At 49.1% G+C, this 21,122-nt stretch overlaps 1 protein-coding gene across 1 annotated transcript in view; it reads right to left on the reverse strand.

The window, feature by feature from the left end:
- Window positions 1–21,122, reverse strand: part of CAND1 (cullin associated and neddylation dissociated 1) — a 769,151-nt gene that overhangs the window by 518,285 nt on the left and 229,744 nt on the right. The window contains exon 4 of the mRNA XM_069629730.1: window positions 13,971–14,094. Within this exon, the coding sequence (XP_069485831.1) occupies window positions 13,971–14,094 (124 nt within the window). The remainder of the gene's footprint in view (window positions 1–13,970; window positions 14,095–21,122) is intronic.

Genomic DNA, 21,122 nt, shown 5'->3' on the forward strand with positions numbered 1-21,122 from the left:
GAAAACTGAGCAAAATGGCATTTCACACGTTTTAGCAATGGGAAGAAAGAACAAGTTACTCTTACGTGGTAACGTTCTTTCGACGGGATGGTCCGACAACGTATTCCATATCTATGACAATCACCACAGCTGTGCTGCTTCGGAAAATCTTAGGAGTCTGCGCCCTGCGTCGATGACGTCGATACGCCGCCCTCGAGGACCTCATCAGACGGCCGACGTCACTGGATGTTATAAGTAGGACGCACAACGCCCGTAGCATCAGTTGTAGTTTTTTCCTAGAACGTGTGGCACCAGTCTTCTGCCAGTCTGACACACAAAGCCTTGCGGAAAATTAAGCTGCAATCGCATAAGAAATTCTGTATCCGGGAAGGCAGGGAGGGAGCGATATGGAATACGTCAGACCATCCCATTGAAAGATCGTTACCAGGTAAGTAACTTGTTCTTCGAGGGGATTGGGTCCTGCAACGTATTCCATATCTATGACAGACTCCCAAAGCAGTACCAATGCAGGGGGGTGGGAAAAGAATTTAGAAAACAGAAATTTAGAATGCCCAATCAAATTGCAGAGTAAAGGACCGCCTTGCCAAAGGCCACATCCTGCCCACGGATGGAATCGAGGGAGTAGTGACGTACAAAAGTATGTACCAAAGCCCAGGTGGCAGCATCACAGATGTTACGAATAGGAACACCCCTCTGTAGGGCTGTAGAGGCAGCCATACCCATGGTAGAATGGGCCCGCAAGCCGACCAGTGGGTCCTTACCCGCCAAGTGGTAACACTCAGAAATGGCCAGAATAATCCAGGGAGACAGTCTGTTTCGTCAAAGCCTGTCCCAAACGCTTTCCAGCATAACCAATGAAGAGTTGATAGTCCACTCTGACCCGGGAAATGCGTGAAATATAAAGGCTTAACGCTCTCCTAGGATCAAGCCTATGGAGCCTCTCCTCTTCCTTACCAGGATGTGGAGGAGGATAAAACGCCGGCAGAACAACCTTCTGGCCTAAATGAAATTCCAACACCACCTTCGGAAGAAAGGAAGGACGAACTCGAAGGACAACCCTGTCCTTATGAAACACAGTGAAGGGTGGCTTAACTGAAAGTGCCTGTAACTCACTCACTCTGCGAGCGGAAGTGACCGCAACCAAAAATACAGTTTTAAGAGTTAACAGTCTCAAAGGGCATGAATGCAAAGGCTCAAACGGAGCACCCCTCAGAAACTTGAGAACAAGGCTCAAATCCCAACCGGGCACCTGGAAAGGTGACAGAGGGAACACATTAGTGAGCCCTTTCAGAAACTGAGAAATTAAAGGAATTTTAAAATAGGTACACTCTTCAGACGAGCGCTTAAATATGGACAGCGCCGCCAGGTAACCTTTAACAGTACCCATTTGCAAGCCCCTGTGGGCCAAAGAAAGCAAAAAAGACAGAACCATGGGAATGTCACATGCAAAAGGAATCCCATTCTTAACCCTGCACCAGTCGCAGAACTTACTGCAACAGTACAGGGACTTTCAACACCTCCATCACATCTTCAGGGAGGTCCCAATCCTTATACCGCAACCTTTCAGAAACCAAGCGTGAAGATTGAGGGATCTGACCTCTGGATGGAGAACCTGACCACCCTCCCGTGAGAGCAGATCGTCTCGGTAGGGAAGACGACGTAGAGGGCAGATGGACAAGTCGAGAAGGTCCGGGTACCACGTCCTCCGGGCCCACGCTGGAGCAATGAAGATCATCGGGAACCGAACCTCCGTAACCTCCGCAGTACTTGCGGCATGACGGGGACTGGAGGAAACTCATACAGCAGTGGGAATGACCACTCCACCACGAACGCGTCTCCTAAGGCTCCTTTTGGAGGTAATTCCCGCAAGCTGAACCTCTCGCACTTCCGGTTGACACTGGAGGCGAAGAGATCCACTTGAGGGGTCCCCCAAAGGGCGAAGATCTCCAGGAGAATCTTCTGAGCCAACTCCCACTTGTGAGAGATCGTGCTCTGCCTGCTCAGAGCGTCCGTCTCGTTTTCGTCTCCGACCAGATTAACTGCCGAGATCGAAACTTCCTGCTGGATTGCTCAGAACCAGAGCTGCATCGCCTCCCTGCACAGAGAAAGTGACCCTGCCCCCCCCCCCCCCTCCTTTTTGTTGAGGTAGTGCATGGCCACCGTTTTGTCCGTCAGGATCAGGACATTCCTCCCTCGCACAGTCAGCAGAAAAGCCTTCAGGGCTAGCCTGACGGCCCTCAGCTCCAACAGATTGATATGGAGTCTGGACTCCGACGGAGACCAACGACCGCTGACAACTCGTTGGCATGAGCTCCCCATCCCGTGAGGGATGCGTCCGACACGATAGTCACCTACGGCCAGGGTAGCCAAAATGGAGCCCCCATCAGACTGTCTTCGACGGCGCACCACAGAAGGTCCTGGGCGACCGAGGACGGCTCCTGAGCACGGACCGACAAGCTGCCGGAGGACAGACCACTGGAGCTTGAGTGCCCATTGCAAAGATCTCATCCGCAACCTGGACTCTGGCACCAGAAGAATGCAGGATGCCATGAGGCCGAGCAATCTCAAGAACTCGAACGCTGGGAGACTCTGGGCAAGCTGAAACTTGTGCACCATCTGCTGAAGGTGATGAGCCCTCACCTTGGAAGGAAAACACTGCCCCAGGGACGTGTCGAGCACTGCTCTGATGTACTGGAGCCTCTGAGTTGACGTCAAATGGGACTTCAAGTTGAGGCAGAAGCCCAGCTGGTGGAGGGAGTGGCAGGTGACTGACAGATGATCCAGGATTTACTCGGGAGAGCGCGCCCCGATCAACCAATCGTCCAGGCAGGGGTAGACATGAATCCCGCCCCCCTTTCCAGAGGTGCGCTGCCACCACTACCATGAGCTTGGTGAAGACCCTCGGGCGGAGGTCAATCCAAACAGCAGGACCCGAAACTGAAAGTGGGAGTCGCCAACCGCAAACCTCAGGTACTTCTTGTGCTTTGGATCTATCGGCACATCAAAATAAGCGTCCTTGAGGTCCAGAGAAACCAACCAGTCCTGAAGTTGAAGGGCCTGGAGGACGAGAGTAACCATCTTGAACCTGTCCTTCCTGAGGAGTTTGTTCAAGTCCATGATGGGTCGCAACCCCCCCAGTCTTTCTTGGAAATCAAAAAACAAGGGGAATACCATCCCTTGTTACTCTCCGCTACAGGCACCAGTTCTATGGCGCCTTTCTCCAGCAGGGATTGAATTTCCTGCGCAAGGAGCGGATCCTGACTCTTCAAAGAGATTCCCCGGTGGAATGTCTTGAGGCCTCTGCCGGAAAGGAAGACAGTAGCCGTGGGTTATGATCACTAGAACCCACACATCTGAAGTAATGGCGCTCCACTCTACAAGATGCTACGCCAGTCTGCCCCCAACCGGCAAACCATGGGACATGGCTTCATGACTGAGCTGAAGCGGCATTGCCCGAGGGTAAAGAGGCAACAGCCCGAGCGGCCTTGGCACCTCGAGTACCTCGTTTTCCAGCTCTGGCACTCCTACGTTGGCCCCTTTGACTGGCAGCTCCTCTCGCTTTACCAAAGGATGAGTAATAACAAAAAGGCGGAGGTTGGTGAACTGCAGCTCCCAACGACTTTGCTGCAGCTTTGAGGTCTGCAACCTCTCAAGGCTCTCGTCAGCCTTGCTGCCAAAAAGAGGTTCCCCGACAAAGGGCATGACAACGAGCCGGGCCTGCACATCATGAGCAAACCCAGACTTCTGCAACCACGCAAACCTGTGTATTACGGTGCTCGCCACCATGGACCGGCTGACGCAATCTGCCATGTCCAAACCCGACTGAACGGTCTCACACATGGCATCCTTGCCATCCTGATCCATGGCAAGGAAACCATCCCGTTCGTCCCCTTCAGGAATATGTTCAGCCGCTAAGGAAACAGTTCCACAGAGTGTGCGTGAAACGTGACAAGGCACATACGGAGTTGGCCGCCTGAAGCGCCATACCCCCTGAAGAAAACACTTTCTTCGCCCAGCCGTCAAACCGCTTGTCATCCCTATCAGGAGGGATGGTAGGATAGGACGCCTACTTTGCTGGGGCCGTAGCCGCCTGCACCACCAAACTCTCCGGAGTGGGGTGCTTGTTCAGGTAGCAGGGGTCGCTACTGGCTGGGTGGTATTTTCGCGGCAAAGACTTGCCTACTGCCGGGAGACTTTCCGGAGCAGTCCAAGCCGCCGCCACCCTCCTCTGTAGAGCCATATGGAACGGCAGTACCGGGTCAGTTGGTGGACCTTGGTCGAGGATATCCGTATGGTCATACTGAAGAAAATCCCCTGGGGGAGAAGACCATCCCAAGTACTCGGTGACTGACCCTAGACATAAGGCGCCGGTACGAGGAGTCGGCATGCGTGCCAGGCTCAGGCCTACAAAACTCCACCTCCGGAGAGGTGTCCAGCCCACTGGCATCGTGCAGGGACTGCCTCAGGTCCTCAATTTGGCTATGGCCCGAGAGAATCTCGTCTGGCACCGTATCAGGAGCCATGCCATCATCAGAGCCCTCATCCACCTCTGAAATAAACTCAAGATGGCGGTAAGAAGGCACACTGTGGAACAAAGCCATGCTCGACCTTGGCCAGAGCCTTTCTAGGGGGTTCCACCGAGCCCCGGGGTACCCCCGTCGAAACAGCCTCGAAAGGCGTCGAGTGAATCGGCGTCGACGCCGAACGCGGTGCCGACAACATAGACGGCGTCAACACAGGCCTCTAGGCCGGAGCCCATAGCGTGTCCCTCGACTGCCTGGGCGATGATGGCGTCGACGACGACTTCGGAGGCGGGGCTTCAAAAGAGTCCGTCGACGACCTCGGCGCCACCGGCGTCAACGTCTTCCTCAAAGACTCCACAGGTGCACACGGTCTCGAGCGCGTCGAGGACTGGGACCTGGAATGGGCATGACGAGAACGATTCCCCTTGTCTGAGCGGGACCTCTCCCGCGAATTGTGCTGACCACCCGAGCCCGAAGGCGTGCGAGCGGTGTCTCGACTGATCACGACCGACCCCACTCTGAGGCGCAGACGATCCAGTGCCCTGCGATTTGAGAATTGCTAACATTTTCTTCCCGAAGGAAGGCCATTCCTCCGGCGTCGCATGCTTGGTGCGATAAGGACGGGCAAGGCGACCGATGACGGCGCTTCCAGGAGTGCCTCGAAGAGGCAGAGGAGTGGCGTGACCGACTCCGGGACCGAAACCCACTGGACTTGGACGACGATGCAGAGAGTCGCCCCTCGAATCGTCCGTCGAAAGCCCCGCAGACCTCGACTTCCATGGCTTGGACACCTTACCTACCGACAACAACTTCTTGCGCTCCCTCAAGGCTTTGGACGTGAGCGACTGGCAGTCGCCAGTCATTCGTGTCATGGGCCTCCCCGAGGTACCAGACGCAGGCGTTGTGCGAGTCCGTCACCGACATCTTGGACCCACAGTCCCCGCACTTCTTAAAGCCCGGATGCAGGGTGGAAGACGAGGTAGACATCTTCACGAAGAGTATACTTCACAATACGAACATGTTCGAAGAACCGAGAAAGAACAAACTCCAAAGAGTCGAGGCGCGCCGAGATCTCCAAAGCGAACACGTTCGCGGAAAAAACGGAACTGAGGCTACGGGCGTCGTGCGTCCTACTTATAACATCCAGTGACGTCGGAGGAGGTCCTTGAGGGTGGCGTATCAACGTCATTGACGCAGGACGCCGAAGATTTTCCAAAGCAGCACAGCTGTGGTGATTATATGTCATAGATATGGAATACATCAGAGGACCCAATCCCCTCGAAAAAGTAGTTCTAAGAAAGGGTTGCACCACACAGTTCGTATGGCGAATCAATCTCGAGAAGGCAGATATAACAAATGTAGCCAGAGTCAGTAGGCCTGTGCCAGAGTCAGTAGGCCTGTGCCAGAGTCAGTGGTAAAGGGCAAAGGCCCAGGAGCAAAATGTTCTCGTAGCTGCAGTCAAGTCTTTGGTTAACGAAAGGGCGAAAGACAATGTTAAGAGAGGGGCGGCCAACACAACAGGTAGGTAAAGGATTTAGAAAGGGCAGCCTGGCGGAACAATGTACCTTAAAATGAAGTGGCTCCTGCGGTGGCGGTTGTTCCTGGTAGTTCCAGCAGTTCGGGTGATCCAGCAGAGGAAGAGAGGCTTTCGTCGTGGAGGAAGGTTCGAGTTACTGCACTACCCAGGGATGAAACCAGCCACGGTGCTGCCTGACGAATAAAAGGCACTCTCCTTTAAATCGTGGTACGGGTGGATGGCTGCCTGGCCATCCGGCCTCCAAGTGCTGGGCACTGGCGATTCGACCAAGGCAGGTCCGAGGAAGAGATTGGTTGGCCCCACCAGCTCAAGGGAAGAAGGCTCTTGCGAAGAAGATCTCTCGTCGTGTGGAAGAAAAGTGGCGAGACGCTGCAGCAGGGCTTCACCGGTGGTGCAGGTGCTGAAGAGGTCCGTGGCTTCTCTCCCCTTCGGTTCCGTAGTTCCAGTGGCAACGTCTTGCTCTTCCAGTCCTCGGGACCCTGCTTTTATGCAAAAAGATCCACATTCATACAGCCTAGCTGTCACACACAGTGGAGTGGTCATCTTGGTGGGAGACCCTCCAGCCTATCAGGATAGAGTGCGACATGGGTTGCTGAGGCAACCCTGTCCAGGGGTCCTACACCCCCTCCCACACAATGACCCACCCCAGACTCAGTGGCGCCAGCCGAAAGGAGGGCTTCTTGGTGGAAGACCGCCAAACGGACTAACAAAGGATCCCCGACCTGGGTTAGGAGTTCAGAGAAAGACGCGAGAAAGAAGTTACATTAAAGTTCTGGCAAATAAAACCTACCGGAGCAAAGTTAATATTAAAATGCACCGGCGGTATGTTAGAGGCTGTCAGAAAAAGTGGTAGCCTTGAACAATGGGAAAATCCCATAGGGAAATCTTTGCGGTTGAATATTTATGGTAGTAACCACTGACACCAGCCAGAAACTTGAGAGGGACTGTAAGGTACCCTCTCGAAAATGAACATTGGGGAAAAACTATTAACCCCGTCCAGTACCTCCATAATAAGATGAGTTGTAGTGGTTTAGGTCATAGGATTTGACTAGTAAAGTCAATGGGGACTTTACATGCCCTGGGAGACAGTGGTCAGTCCCAGGGTATGGAGTCTATGTTTGGGGGTCGCTACGACACCCCTGTGTCACTGCACTGAGGGTGCGGTGTAACACATGTGAATAAAGATGGTTCCTATGGGGTTGAGAAAGATCCCCATAGGCATTAAACACGAAAATAGCCTAGGGGACACATAGCAAAAGTGCCTAAGAGATGAGGGGGTGCGGGTGGGGGGGGGGGGGGGAATAAATACATCTAAAAAAAAAAAAGAAAATTAATAAATTTAAAAAAAAAAAGAGTCTCACTCTTAGCAGGTAAAATAAAACAAACCCTTCAAATCCAGCAAAGCTGCTGGGGGACTCTATAGGTAAGGGAAATTAGCCATAGAATGAGAATTCTCCCTAACACTTCTGAGGCCAGCTGAGCTAGCTGAGATTTTAGCAGCTACGGTGCTGAAGACAGCAGGGCCGAGACTTTGTCCCATTTGTGGCAGTTGTAACTGGCCAAAAGAGTTGAATGGTTTGCAATTCTGGTTTGGTATGCTGCAGAGGAGGGAACCTTTCTGCTCATGGAGTAAAGTCTCTTGCTTTCTTTGTCGGGCAGTGCCTCATAAGAAGCTAGGGGCGTGCCTGCCCTTTTCCTAGTAGTTGTCGTTACAACAAACAAATCGCGCTCAAGCTGCCCTCTGATGTACAGTGGATCCGAAGGTGCGGGTTTCAATAGTTTTTCAATACGGGGGTTTACAGCCTGTGTGAGATTAAGGGTCTCAAGAGACAGTTGTATTTTACGTTGGATAGACTTGAGGAGAGGTATAAACTGCGTGACAGCCTTCTTATCCCCAAGGATTTCTTACACAAAATCCTTATCCAGTTGTACCTCCTGCGTGTCTATTTGAAAGTGCTCTGCCGCTCGGAATAACACCTCATTGAGAAGGGGTTGGATATCTATAGGCGAGTCAATGACTGGGGATTCCTGATCAACAGGAGAGTCTATAGAATACATGATAGTCTCGGGGTCCTCATCAGGGTTTTCGTCATCCCCATAGTAAGGGTCTGCTGCCTCATCATAAGTAGGCTCTGCCTCTAAAATGGTGAGGTTGGCGTGCTCAGAATCTGGGTCATAGGCTCTATGCCTGTGCTACGCACTCTATGCCAGACCTCTTAGAAGGGGGTTGTTGGGTAGGGGCTTGTGACCCCAGAGGGTGCAGTAGTAGGGGTAGTGCACAAGGCACGTTCTTTTCATAGAAGTAGGCCATGAAGGACATCCTGTTCATGACCCTGTCTAGGTCTTCTGAAGATCATTCATGACCCTGTCTAGGTCTTCTGAAGATCATTGCGCTAAACTTGGGATGATTACAGGTTGTGAAGGGAGCCCTAAACCCTCATCTGTAGGGGCAATCAAACCATATTTCTTGGGCTTAGTCACTACAGGTGTGTCCTTATGAGGGGTGGGCCCAGTGTCGAGGCGTCTTATCCCCATGAGGGGTCTTATGGCTATATGGGATCTTTTATGACTTCTTTTTGGATTCCCTCCCTCTTTCCTGCCCCCCTGAGATGTGTTATTTGGGGCCTAATGCCAGGCTAGACGCAGAGCATCGAGTCTCAGGCGTGGGCTGAGCCACGGCCCCATCAACGAACGATCGGCTGTCGACGGAAGTTTTGCGCGCGACACCCGTGCCAACTTTCGACGGTTGGGCCCTGTCTTGCGGCGATCTCGACCGAGAGTTCCCAGAGGACAGAGATTCAGCTGACCTTTTCCTGTCGAGTCTCAACTTAGGGGTATGTGCTTAGTGGTGGGTGAAATTTTAGTGCTTCCGCCGCAGGGTGTAGTCCCCATCACAGGGCCGCCGGCCTGTCTTCCGGGGTCAGGGGCCTGCGTGTGGGTAGCAGAGGCTGCCCTGTCGCCATCCGAAATGGCAGCGTTGCTGCCATCACTGAAAGCACCTTCTACGTCCATGGCCTCAAGTTGCCTGCCATAGTGGGCCCAGCATTTGGTGGATCAGTCCTTCAAGGTCTTGGGCTTGAAGAGCCTACACGCTCGACAAGTTGCCTCGATGTGGTCTCTATTGAGACAAGTTAGACTAAATGTTTATCGACCCACGGGAATTTGTGCTTGCACTTGGGCCAAAATTTAAAGGGTGTTTTGCCCACCTGCCCCTACTGTGAGGGTCGAAGCCCGGGGCGGCCTTCCAAGGCCGAAGGGTCAGTCTCGGAAGTCTTCCGACGGTTGTCTTTCGTTGTCTTCACCGGCGTTGATGTCTCGCCGTGCAGTGATAGAAAGGACAGAAAGAAATTCCATCAGTAATTGATAAATGAATAATGGCTATATGGCGAAAGAGGAACTCCGCTATACGTGTCCGTCTAGAATGGTGGAAAAAAACAATTGGAGGAACCTCGACACGTGAGGGCTCATGGGTACAAGTAGACGTCACATATATGAGCGAGACCCCCAAATGCAAAACAGATTATGCGGGCTCGTTCCACATGTATTGGAGCTGCCCGGTGGTGACTGGGTTCGGGAGGGAGGTGGCAGATGTACTTTATGAAATTACACAAATTCCCCCGGTGTTGATTCCACAGAAATACTTATTTGGGGATATAGGAAAGTGCTCCGAAAAGATCAGAAGACTGTTTAATGTCACATGTGCAGTGGCCAAAAAATGTATTCTGCAACAATGGAAAAATCCAGCACCACCCACTGTGAAACAGTTCTTCCAGGAGCTGGTCTATGTGAACAAGGCTGAAGAACAGTTTGTCCTCACACGCCCTTCTGTGAGCAGGCGCAAGGACATTTGGGGACCCCTCAGAATGTTTCTTTGTGATATGATCCCTGATGATGAGTGATGTTTAGACTCGATGCCCCTGGTGGATTCAGGTTATATGTACTGCTACCTCTCTCTATTTCCGTATCATGTTGATTTTAATTTGTACGATGCTGCTGTTACTGTGTTTGTGTTTCCGGACCACTAATAAAAAGAGTTTAAAAAAAAAGAAATATATGAGCGAGAGAGAAATAGATACATATATAGAGATAGAGATGCACAGAGCTCCAACAACCTTTCAATCAATGAATGAAGACAGGCAAATCAAATAAGCATTCAATCTGATGAACATGAAGTTAAATACAGTTCGGAAGACTTCTAAATAATCCAAAGCAAACTACAAAAAGGGATGTTCGACATTCTTAGTCAACTCTGGGAGGTTGATGGGAAACAAGACACCAGTAACCAGTGAAAGCAGGAACCGCCACCTCTTCTCCTCTCATCTAGGACTGTCTTCTATCCAGCAGTGGTGTACCGCCCATCATCTCTGCCTTAATGCCACTAAGACAGATTCTCCTCATCGGCACACCTGCTCCCTACTTTCCTGTCACTCTCTGGCAAGCCTCTCTTGGCCCTCTTCCTGCTTCCACCTGTGCGGCTAAAAACCTCAGGGTCATCTTCGACTCCACACACTCCTCTCTTCACATCTCTGACATCTCTAAGAAGTCACACTACCAGCTGCACCTCCTCAGAGGTGTTCTTCGTTTCCTCTCCTTACCCCAGAAGCTCACCGTCTCCAGAGCTCTGGGTCTCTCTAGGCTGGACTACTGCAACAGCCTCTTCCTAAATCTGCCTGCTTCAACTCTCCGCCCTTTGAGACTTGCCCTTGGGCTCAAGCCCAGGGATCATCTCTCTTCAGGACTGAAATCTCTGCACTAGCTCCCAGTGGCTGCAAGGATCAAGTTCAAAACCCTCTGCATTGGCCACAAGGCCTTCTGGGCCTGGGGCCTCAATACCTTCAACTCTCTTCCTAAATATCCTCCTTCTCGAGCTCTTTGCTCATCCGCCTCCAACTCCCTCAGGGTCAGTCACTTCTCCAAGCAACATGTTGGTGGTGGATCTCTTTCTTCGGCAGCTTCTCTGCCTCCCCGAAACATGAGACCCATCTATGGTTCCGGAAGCACCTCAAGACCTTGTAGCAAGATTGTATCAGGACCCTTTGGGAGACCACACCAACCTTGTCCTCATGGCAATCGGAACCCCAACCTTTGGTATAAGTCTGTACTACACAGGTTGGTAGTGTGGCTGAACAGCCAGGCTCATCCCAAGAGGGGTCAATGTGAGCTGTAGGGTTATCACATAGATTCACAGTGACAGTTGACCAAATAAACTCTAAGATTCAAGGTTTCTTGATTAAACAATTATTTATTAGTTTAATAGTCAGTTGAATAAGCCTTCTTTTGAAGGGAACAATATATGTGACAAAAATACATTTCAAAATACACACTCTCAGTATCAATCAGTAGAGCCTCATTGGAGATGGCACACAGACACTTCCTACACTCTCCGGTGACTTAAATAACTCGACACTGTGGACATTGATATATCACTGGTACATTTAGAGCAATACTGAGTTAGGTGTCAAAGAAAAGGTTTTGGGAAATAAAACAAAAGGTTAACAAATATTCCTAAGCAGGTAATTACTTTTTGAACCCTCCAATGCAAAGTAGATTAACCCTTTCCTGGGGGAAATATAAAGCACAAAGTCAGAGGTAAGAAGAGTCTCTCAGGGAGCCAAGACTGCCAATGTTAATTGAACAAAAGTCTAGGTGGGCTGAAGCACTTCTTGCAGGTGGATAAAAAGTCTTGCACAATGTTTTAGAAGTCTTTGTAGAAAATGAAATCCCTCTAGGGTCACAAGCAAGAGGCAAAGCTGCAAGCAACTCTGCAAAAGCAACCAAGTCAAGTCTTCACTGGGAACTAGCAAGGCTGCACAACAAGAGGTAAGTCCCCTTAGTTTTACAGTACTTTTGGTTTGAAGAAATTGGTTCCAGCCGGCTTCTGTTCCTGTGTAGGTCTGCAGATCCTGGGCAAACTTCAATTCCGGTGCACTTGCAGTTTCAGCTACCCGCAACTCTCACAAATCTCGCCACTGCGGTTCTCGGCTACCACTCTGGACTTTCTTTGCATCTGGGGTCCAGCACTCTTGAGGTGGCTCAGGCTTGGTCAGCCCTGCTTCAAGGGAGTACGGAGGATCTTCCTGTGGCTCGGTTCCAACTTAAAGACACTCACTCGATTCTGGTGTTCCGCTCCCTGGCAATCGGTTCCTGCAACAGCAATGGAAGTAGAGCCAGCTCTGAGAGGATGTCCAGATGAGCTTGTCTTGGGGTCGACTGGTCCCACCAACCCAAGGGGAGAAGTCGTCCTTTGCAGCCTTCTCAAGTCGAGGTGAATTTGGAGCGTCAGCACTGCAGCAGGGCGTTAGCGGGCAAACCAACGATCCAGGAGTCTCTTCCAAGTTTTTCTTCAGATTCCTTCGTCCAGTGGTTGACTCTGCCTTCCAAGCAAAAGACATTGCCTTTTCCTCCAAGGACAGCCAACCGGCCAGTCACCTTTGAGTGCATTCCTGTAAACAAGGGGATTAAGTACAGGGAGTTTCGGCACCTCCCTCAGAAGCGGGCTTCACCAGTGAATCCCGCCAAAGACAACGAACAAAGGGCCCAAACCTGGTGTGGCGCGTAGAGTAAATCTCAAGAAGGACCTTTACAACAAGAAATAGTGAAAAAAGACGACCAGGCACATTTTGACATGGGCACCCATGGATGCTTTACTGCAGCTGCGAACGCAGCCCACAGTAAAAACACACAATGGTAGTAAAAAAGTAAACCACTGACACCAGCCATTAATTGTAGAAAGGGTAACATACAAATGTTACATGAGAAACTAGACAAAGGGAATAGATACTAAGTAACCCCTCCAGTACCCTATTGTAAGGTAGTTTGTGCTGGGTATAGAAAGTTACAAATGTAAGTAAAGTCAATCTCGCTTCACTGATCTTGTAAACAGTAGTTATCCAAGAGAAGGTATTTAAACCTTGGGGAAAATCAGAAAGACTTCCCTGTGCCACTGCACTAAAGGTGCTGTGTGTCACAATGCAAAAAGATGATGCCTATGGAGTTTGTCAGACTCCAAAACCAAAAGAAACACAGAGTTCAAATTAAACAAAAATGCATGAGAGAGTGGGGAAAAAGGTCGCTCTCTCCAGGTTAAAAATTAAAAGTCCTAAAGTCCAGCAAAAGTGCTGGGGGTCACCAAGGTAGAAGGGAATTAGAACATTTCTGAGAATTCTCCCCAACACCTGACTACGTTCTAATCTCGGGCCCAGGTCCGCCGCCCTGCCAATTGCACACCTGCACTGCCTGCCGGGCAACACCTGCACTTGGGGGCCGTTTCTGTATCCCTACAGTCCCCTACCAGCTCTTGACACTTGATGTCTGCACTCACCCCTGCACTTGCCACAAGCTGGCCGCACTTTAATCCTTTTCTTAAGCAAAGTGCTTTTTGATTTGCAGAGTGGGGTTGGAGAAGCACAAGGACAACAGGGGGGGGGCACTAACAATGTCATACAAATCAATTATATGAGGTCCACATAATCATACATATCAAGTAGGTCTCTTAGCATGAGATTCTTTCCCTACATTATAGTAGGGACATTCAATGTAACTGGTCCATTCTAGTGTTTCAAGTTCGTTAAAAACTCTTAATCTTGCAACACAGGACAACAACCATGGCAGGTATGGAGGTGAATAAAGGGTGCATTTTAAACAAAATGGGCACATCAAAAGGCCAGCAACAAAACTGCCACATGTAAACTTGTTCCACAGGATCTTGAAAATAAATAGAAAGTTATATCGAACTACTTCCCATAAATGTCAAAGTTCTTTTATTAGCTTAGCCTCAATCTACAGCAGCAGAGAATTGTCCGTCTCAAGTGCTCCTTTCATGTTTGAGGGAGCATAAACAAAAAGGCGGAGTTATAGCTGGGATTAAAAGTATAGCCCATTAAAAGAAGAGAGTTCTCAGTTCAGATTACCTGCACAACATATCAGCCATAATATCAAGAGCCTCCAGCTGTACAGATACATCTTCTTGCTTAGCGATTGCACTTGTAAGGCGCCCTGTGATCTTTTTGCAAACATTTGCAGCCAACGCAGATCCTATAAAGGAAAAAGCAACATATGAATCACCAATGCCTAAAATGCCCAAGTAAAGTATGCACCCAAATCAAAACAAGGGGATCACTAAATTAAGGTGGGATGTGATACCAAACGCATAACATGTTCCAAAAGGCAACATCTTCCTACCATTTGCACTTGTAATTTAAAGTTGCATGGAATGGTGTGAAAAACCAAGACATTTTTACTGTGGGCATGAAAGCTCTACCAAACAAGGTATAAGACCATCCCCAGAGACTGGATTATTCAATTCAGATAGAAGTGCACCATGTTTGGTTTCTTTACTTACCACTACTAACTCATGCAGGAAAAATGTATATTCACCCCACCATTGGATTCCTCTGCAGATAGAGGTACAGACGACAAACTTAATGGCTAAATGTTTAAACCACCATTTTTAAAAGGTTGAAACAGCTAGTTGACTAATGTACATTACTTATAATAGTGGCCAGAAATCAAGTTACTGATAACAAGCACATAAAAAAGCATTATAATGTTTCTTTTTTTTACTTTAAAAAGGAAACCACTTTCTGGTAAGGTGAGAAAGCCGCTGAAACATTGAAGGCAAAATAAACTGGAGTCCAAGCAGGAAAGGACCGCTGAATGAACCAAGTGATCAAAGGGAAACAACTGCGCATCATGAACTTGTGCATAAATACAATCTAAAATCAGCAGCGTGCAAGATGTTTTACTTTTAATATTTCAACCGTTGTTTTTTTCTTAGATTCAGATGCTTTGAACATTCCACATCCGTCAGGCTAAGGATCCTCAGAGCAACGTTAAAACAGTTAAAATAAAACAACAGCACTATGTGCAACCTTTCCACCTCATTTTCAGACATATGCCCTAGGAAAAACAGTGGAAGCCTTAAGCCCCACCTTCGGGGTTAATTTTTTATTTGCAATAGCACTGAGTGAATTGGTCCAGCAAAATGCGTAGCATCGAGAGGTAGATTTGTGACTTTGAATCCCAATTAGTTAATAGTCGCACTCTCAGTCCACTGTCCCCATACTTCTGGGTTTGTTCCCAAGGAAGGGGATGGAGCTGGATGTGGAGCAGCAAAAATGTAAGAAAAGAAGAAAAAAAATAATAAGACTTTGGCATAAAGGAAGCAAAGGACATCCCTTGCACATTCTCTGATGCAAACCACCAACCACCAGTCCTTTGGGAAAATCACAGCCCTCCACTCATCAGGGACGGTGGGAGTGGTGCCTGACTAGGTGCGCACTAGTCACTTGCCGACTGCCATGTCCCGCTTTCCTCAATTATGTGAGATTACTAAACATCTTGTAACCATGGGTGAAAGGAAAATGTTCTTTGACAGTTTTAACCAGAGTCCTGCCTGAACAAAATATAAATCCACTCTAAAACTTTCAACTACGGCATTCGGATGACAGAAAGCATGAGTGGCGGCTTATGTGGCCAACTTGAAGTAGTCTTCCATAGGAATTAGTTTATGATATACCACAGAAACCGCCTAGGCCCACACTAGGTAGACATGCATTACTCTAGGTTATGGAAGCTTGCTAACCTTTCTGTGCCTTGTAGGTCACTGACTACCTTGGCTGACCACCTTGTGCAGAGACTGGATGGCAAGGCGCTTGACGGATGTTGCTGACTCAGCCATCTTGGAGAGACTGCATGCCGAGGACAGGTTTCCTGGCTCGAAGCATGCACATTATGAAATGAGTCCCCATGCTGCCATGGCAACCGGCACAGGAACATAAAGCCTCAATTTAAACCCATTTAAACTGGGCAGGCGAGGCTCAGAGCGTCTCAACGCTCCCAGAGTATAGTCTGGCTCCTTTTTTGCCTCGTTCTGCCTCCTGCCTACATTCTTTTGCCTTGCTGGCTGCTAAGATGGATTTCTAGAATATAGCATAGTGGACAGATTTTAGGCGGCCACTTTGGTTATGATGGACAGGGTCTCTGAGAGGTTATCCAAAACCCAATCAAGCTACGTGGATGAGCAATCAAGGCTTCGTCCAAGGAGAGAGTGAGGTAAGGGGCCCTCAATAAATCCACGCAGAATAGCACACAGTAATTCAATTCAGAAAGTCCGTTATAGAAACACACTTCTTTATTTTAGCCCTCGAGAACACACTGAAAAAGTAATCTAGCAGGTAGTTCCATCACAAAAAAATCTAGAATACAAATATATACAAGTCTCCAGTTGGTTCACTTATTAGACATCAAATAACAGTCAAGCAATGAAGGCAAGTACTGTAGATGCAATACAATGATGGAAACCAGTCACAAGTACAACAACCTAACTCTAAAAGTCCAAACACTAAGATAAATGGGGTTTTGTGCCCTAAGGGCACAGGGCCCAACACCTGTTTCTCACAGGTAGAAGCTCTTTCAAAAGGAGGCAATGGGCTGGTGGTGGTGATTAATTTCACTAATTTAAAGAATAATTTAAGTTCCACCCTTTCTTCCAGACCCAGAGCTAGCACAAGGACAGAATACCCAATCCAAGTTAGATCATCAACAGTGAGTGGAGAGGAGAGAAACGGACGTGTTCCCAATGTTATCCTGTGGAGGACAAGGGAACAGGGACACTGATGCTTACTTGCACCACCTGACTCAGATTCTTCCAGATGTCTATATAGATTGTCTGGAGTTCGCTGGGGGCTCCATCTTCCGCCCTTTGTTCTGTTGAGGTGCCCAGTGGTTGCGGGTTCGAGGAGTTATCCGGTCAGGTGCCACCCCAAGATACAATTCCTGCCGGTGAAGAAATGAAGAATCCAACAATGCATACCTCTTCAGGATACTTCACAGGATGGGGAAGGAGAGTTCCTGGCACAACCCCCATTTGCAGTCAATGGGCGTCAATTAAGTCACGGTCAGAGAAGCTGCTCTAGCACAGGTTCCCTTGAAGATAGGAAGCTGGTAATCAGGGAGAGATGACTTGTGGCACAAGCTGGCGACCACTAAAGTTACAAAATCCAATGCAGAAAGTCGACGCTTCTGGCGAGGTAGCCTACGAAAGAGCTTGTCAGTCCACCGAGCAGTACAGGGACAATTCTGAAGGCTCTAAAAATGGGTTAACATCCAAGCATACCTCCCGCGCAAAGTCCCTCTGGTTCCACATCGACAAACATCTTTTTTTCAAGACACACAGTTAAGAAAACAGTTTGGTATCAGCTCTCACTCCTGTGAAAAGTGAAGCCCTTCTGGCCTCCGGACAGCTTTAAATCCAACATTCAAGCACTGGTCCTATCCCACCTGGATGGGGGCAATGCACTCCTCAAAGGCCTCCTGTCAACCTCCCTTGTGCCCTACACGCGGTCGCATATCTCATCAAGGGGCTATGCAGATCCAACCACATCACCCCTCCCTGTCTGACCTTCACTGGCTCTCACAGCACAAATAAATAGTCTATAAGGCAGTCGCCCTCAAGTCACCCAGAGAGCTTGTGGAGAACCTCAGCATCTCCAGCAGACAGTGCGCCACCAGAAGCAAGGAGACATGCAAGTTGAAATCTGTTGCTGCAAAAAGGAAAGGACCAGAAAACAAGCCTTCTTTGCCTACTCCCCAAGACTATGGAGCCTCTTCCCTTTCTACATTAGACTCACCCCCATGATTCTACAATTCCAAAAAGAATCCAAGACCCACCGGAAATATGCTCTGTTGTGTATCTGTATTGGTGTATACCTCTAAAGCAATCTGTTGCTTCTTAAAGCTAGGTCTGCGCTCAATAAAGAGACTAAAAGTACATGCATTACTCACTGTAATAGCATTTCTTTTGATTGTATCTGCTTAGATTCACATGCTGTGCATATAGTCCAACATCTAGTGGTAATCGCAGAGTATTGCAGCTTTCTTTTGAAGATCGAAAGAGACGTCGACATGGGTGTGACTAACACTATCCCTAACGTGACGTGTAGTCTACCCAAAATCCCTCAGGCGTCGCAGTCCCTCTGGTTGTATTTTTTCTGCTGTGAGGGAGCCTTATAGTGAGTGAGCGAGTACAGAAGTCTATGTTCCTTCTACTCCACGAGGGGAGGAAGGGTGGGTGCATGTGAATCCAAGCAGATCCAATCATCAGAAATGCTATTACGTTGAGTAATGCATGTCTTCTGATGCTTGTGGATCTGCTTAGAATTGCATGCTGTGCATAGACTAGAGAGCAGTACCCAGAGGTGGTGGTGGGATGTGTGAACGAACCAGTAGCAAAGACGTCTTAGCACTGCTTGTCCCACCTGAGAATCAAACCTAGAGTGTGTATCCGGCAGTAGTGTTGTGAAAAGGTGTGTACAGAACTCCAGGTTGCCGTTTTGCAAATGGAATCTAGAGGAACATTTGCAATTAATGCTATGGTAGACCATGTGCCCCGAGTCTAGTGTGCTCTAGGCGTGAAGGGGACATCTCTCTTGGCAAGAGACAGTGTGGTGCAGTTTATGATCCACTTGGAAATAGCGGATTTAGAGACAGGGTCCCCTTCTCTACCAGCTACCAATGAAACGAAGAACTGGTTTGTTTTTCTTAGTGGCTTTATCTTTTCCTGATAGTAAACTGCTCTCCTTACATACAGTGTGTGGAGGCTTCTTTCGGCCACGTTAGTGGGGTTTCTGAGAAAGGTGGGTAGTTCTATGGACTGGTTTACATGGAACTTTGGCATACATTTGGGCACAAAAGGTGGGTGTGTGTGCAAAACTACCTTGTCTTTGTGAATCGTGACGATTGGGACCTGAATCTGAAAGGGCCTGCAGTTCAATTACTCTCCTTATAGAGGTAATCGCCACCAGGAAGGCGGTCTCGTAGGTGAGGGCTTTAAGGCTAGCCTTGTGCAATGGTTCAAAGGGAGTTTAAACTGGTAAGAACAATGTTCAGGAGCCATCCGGGAGCTGGGTAGGAGATGGGGGGTGAAGTCTCTTTAACCCTTCCATAAAGGATTTAATTACAGGAATTTTCCATCATGAAACCTTGCTCTGGGATGTGGTGGACACCAAAAGCGCGGCTAAGTGGACTTTCAGAGAATTGAAAACCAGTCCTGAATCAAACAGGCAAGTTAGGTAAAGGACGATATCTTTAGGTGAGCTATCAATAGGATTGATGCCCTTTGGCATTACACCAGATAAAGCGCTTGCAGGAGTTGCAGGGTCTGGTGGTAGGTATCTGTGCCTCTCAGAGTATGTCCATGTATCTCTGAGAGAGCTGAAGGTGCCCAACTCTGACTTCAAGAGAGGGGCTGCTAAATTGAGTGTTTGAGGGCATGGATGTAGTCTCCCCCTGATCTTGAGACAGCATGTTGTACGGGTACGGCAGCTTCCTGGGAGGGGAGACTGACATAGCAATGGGATGGGAGAACCAAGGCTGGCAGGCCCACATAGGGGCCACCAGGGTCAATGTGACTGGTTCTTGGGCTCTTGGTGCATATTGTGCACTATTCTGTTGAGAAGGGGAAGTGGGGGTGTAGACCAATCTCCCGGACCATGTTATCCAGAGACCGTGCCCATTGGAGAAGTTCGGTCGGTACCTGGAGCCGTAATTGGGCGTTATCCAGAGTGGCAAATAAGTCATTGTCTGTGAAGTAAAATGTTCTCTTGTAGCCGCCACTCGTGCTCTACGGGTAGGGGGAAGTCTCTGCTGAGTACGTCTGCCAGACGATTGAGTTCCCCTGGAACAGGTTGTGAGAGAAGGAACATGTGTTTGAGTGCCCACTTCCAAATGTTTTGGGACAGTTTGGACAGCCCTAGAGAGTGAATGCCCCATTTTTTGTCTAAGTAGTGCATGGCCGTAGTACTGTCTGAGAGGACTAGAACCGTTTTCCCCTGAAGGTGTGTCTGGAAGGCCTTCAGGTTCTTGAACACAGCTAGCAGTTCCAAGAGGTTGATGTGATTGGTCGCTACTTCGGGAGACCTCACACCATGCACCGTCTGTTGAAGGAGGTGAGCCCCACCCCATCAGAGATCCATATGTGGCGAGAGTGGCTTCTACTGCAGTGGTGTTGAATGTTTTCCCCTGCAGAAAATTTTCCCTTGACCACCAGTGCAGAGACTGAACAAGGGAAGCCAAGACAACCACTAGATCATCCCACTGGATGCTGGTCTGACACCATTGGCTCGAGAGCCATTCTTGCGTGGGGCGCATGCACAAACGAGTGAGGAACTAGGTAGATGCAGGAAGCCATCACCCCCATCAGTCGCATGGCTTGGCGTACGGTCACCTAGTGACTGGCTACATAGTGAGGGATCTGGAACAGCATCTTCTGAACCATCTCGGAGGGAAACACTAGTCAGCCTTTGATCCGACTTAGAGCCCCCAGAAACTGTTTGACATGGCTGGGGTTTTGACTTGATTATTTCTCGTTGATGGAGAATCCTAGGTTGAAGAGGCGATCTACCTTCTTCTGGGTGTTTGACTGGCATGTTCCGTACAAATCCACTGTTATGAGCAAGTCAATGGGGTAAGGATAGACTAGGATGGACCGCCTGCGCAGGTGAGGCGCTACTACCACCAGTACCTTTGTGAATACTCTTGGGGCTGAGGCAATGGCAAAGGGGAGAACCTTTAACTGATAGTGGGTGTCCTCCATCACACACCTGAGGTACAATTCTGTGCGCTGGCAACATTGAAATATGAAAGTATGCATCTTTCATGTCCAATGTGGCCATGTAATCCCCTGCTGCAGCAGTGGGATTACTTTCTTAAGTGTTGTCATCCTGAAATGTTGAGGCCGCATGTCTAAAACAGGGCGCATGTTGAGATCATTTTTGAGTACAAGGAAGTACACTGAAAAAAATACCCATGTTTACCTGGAGAAGGGGGAAAGATTTGATGGCGCCCTTTTCCAGCAGGACCTGAACTTCCAGCAAGATGCAGATGTTCTGGCGACAGGCGTCTGCTTCTTGGTAGGTTGTAGGGAGGTGGTCGGATAAAAGCGCTACAATACCCGTAGGCAGCGTCTTCAGTACCCACTGATCTGAAGTGATCCCCACCCAGACATGGATGGATGAAGACAAGCAACCCCCGACTAGGGAAGTGTGGGAGGGGACCTGTACTGG

This window comes from Ambystoma mexicanum, chromosome 12, assembly GCF_040938575.1.
Source record: "Ambystoma mexicanum isolate Mex_15411 chromosome 12, UKY_AmexF1_1, whole genome shotgun sequence".
In the NCBI taxonomy this organism is placed as follows: Eukaryota; Metazoa; Chordata; class Amphibia; order Caudata; family Ambystomatidae; genus Ambystoma; species Ambystoma mexicanum.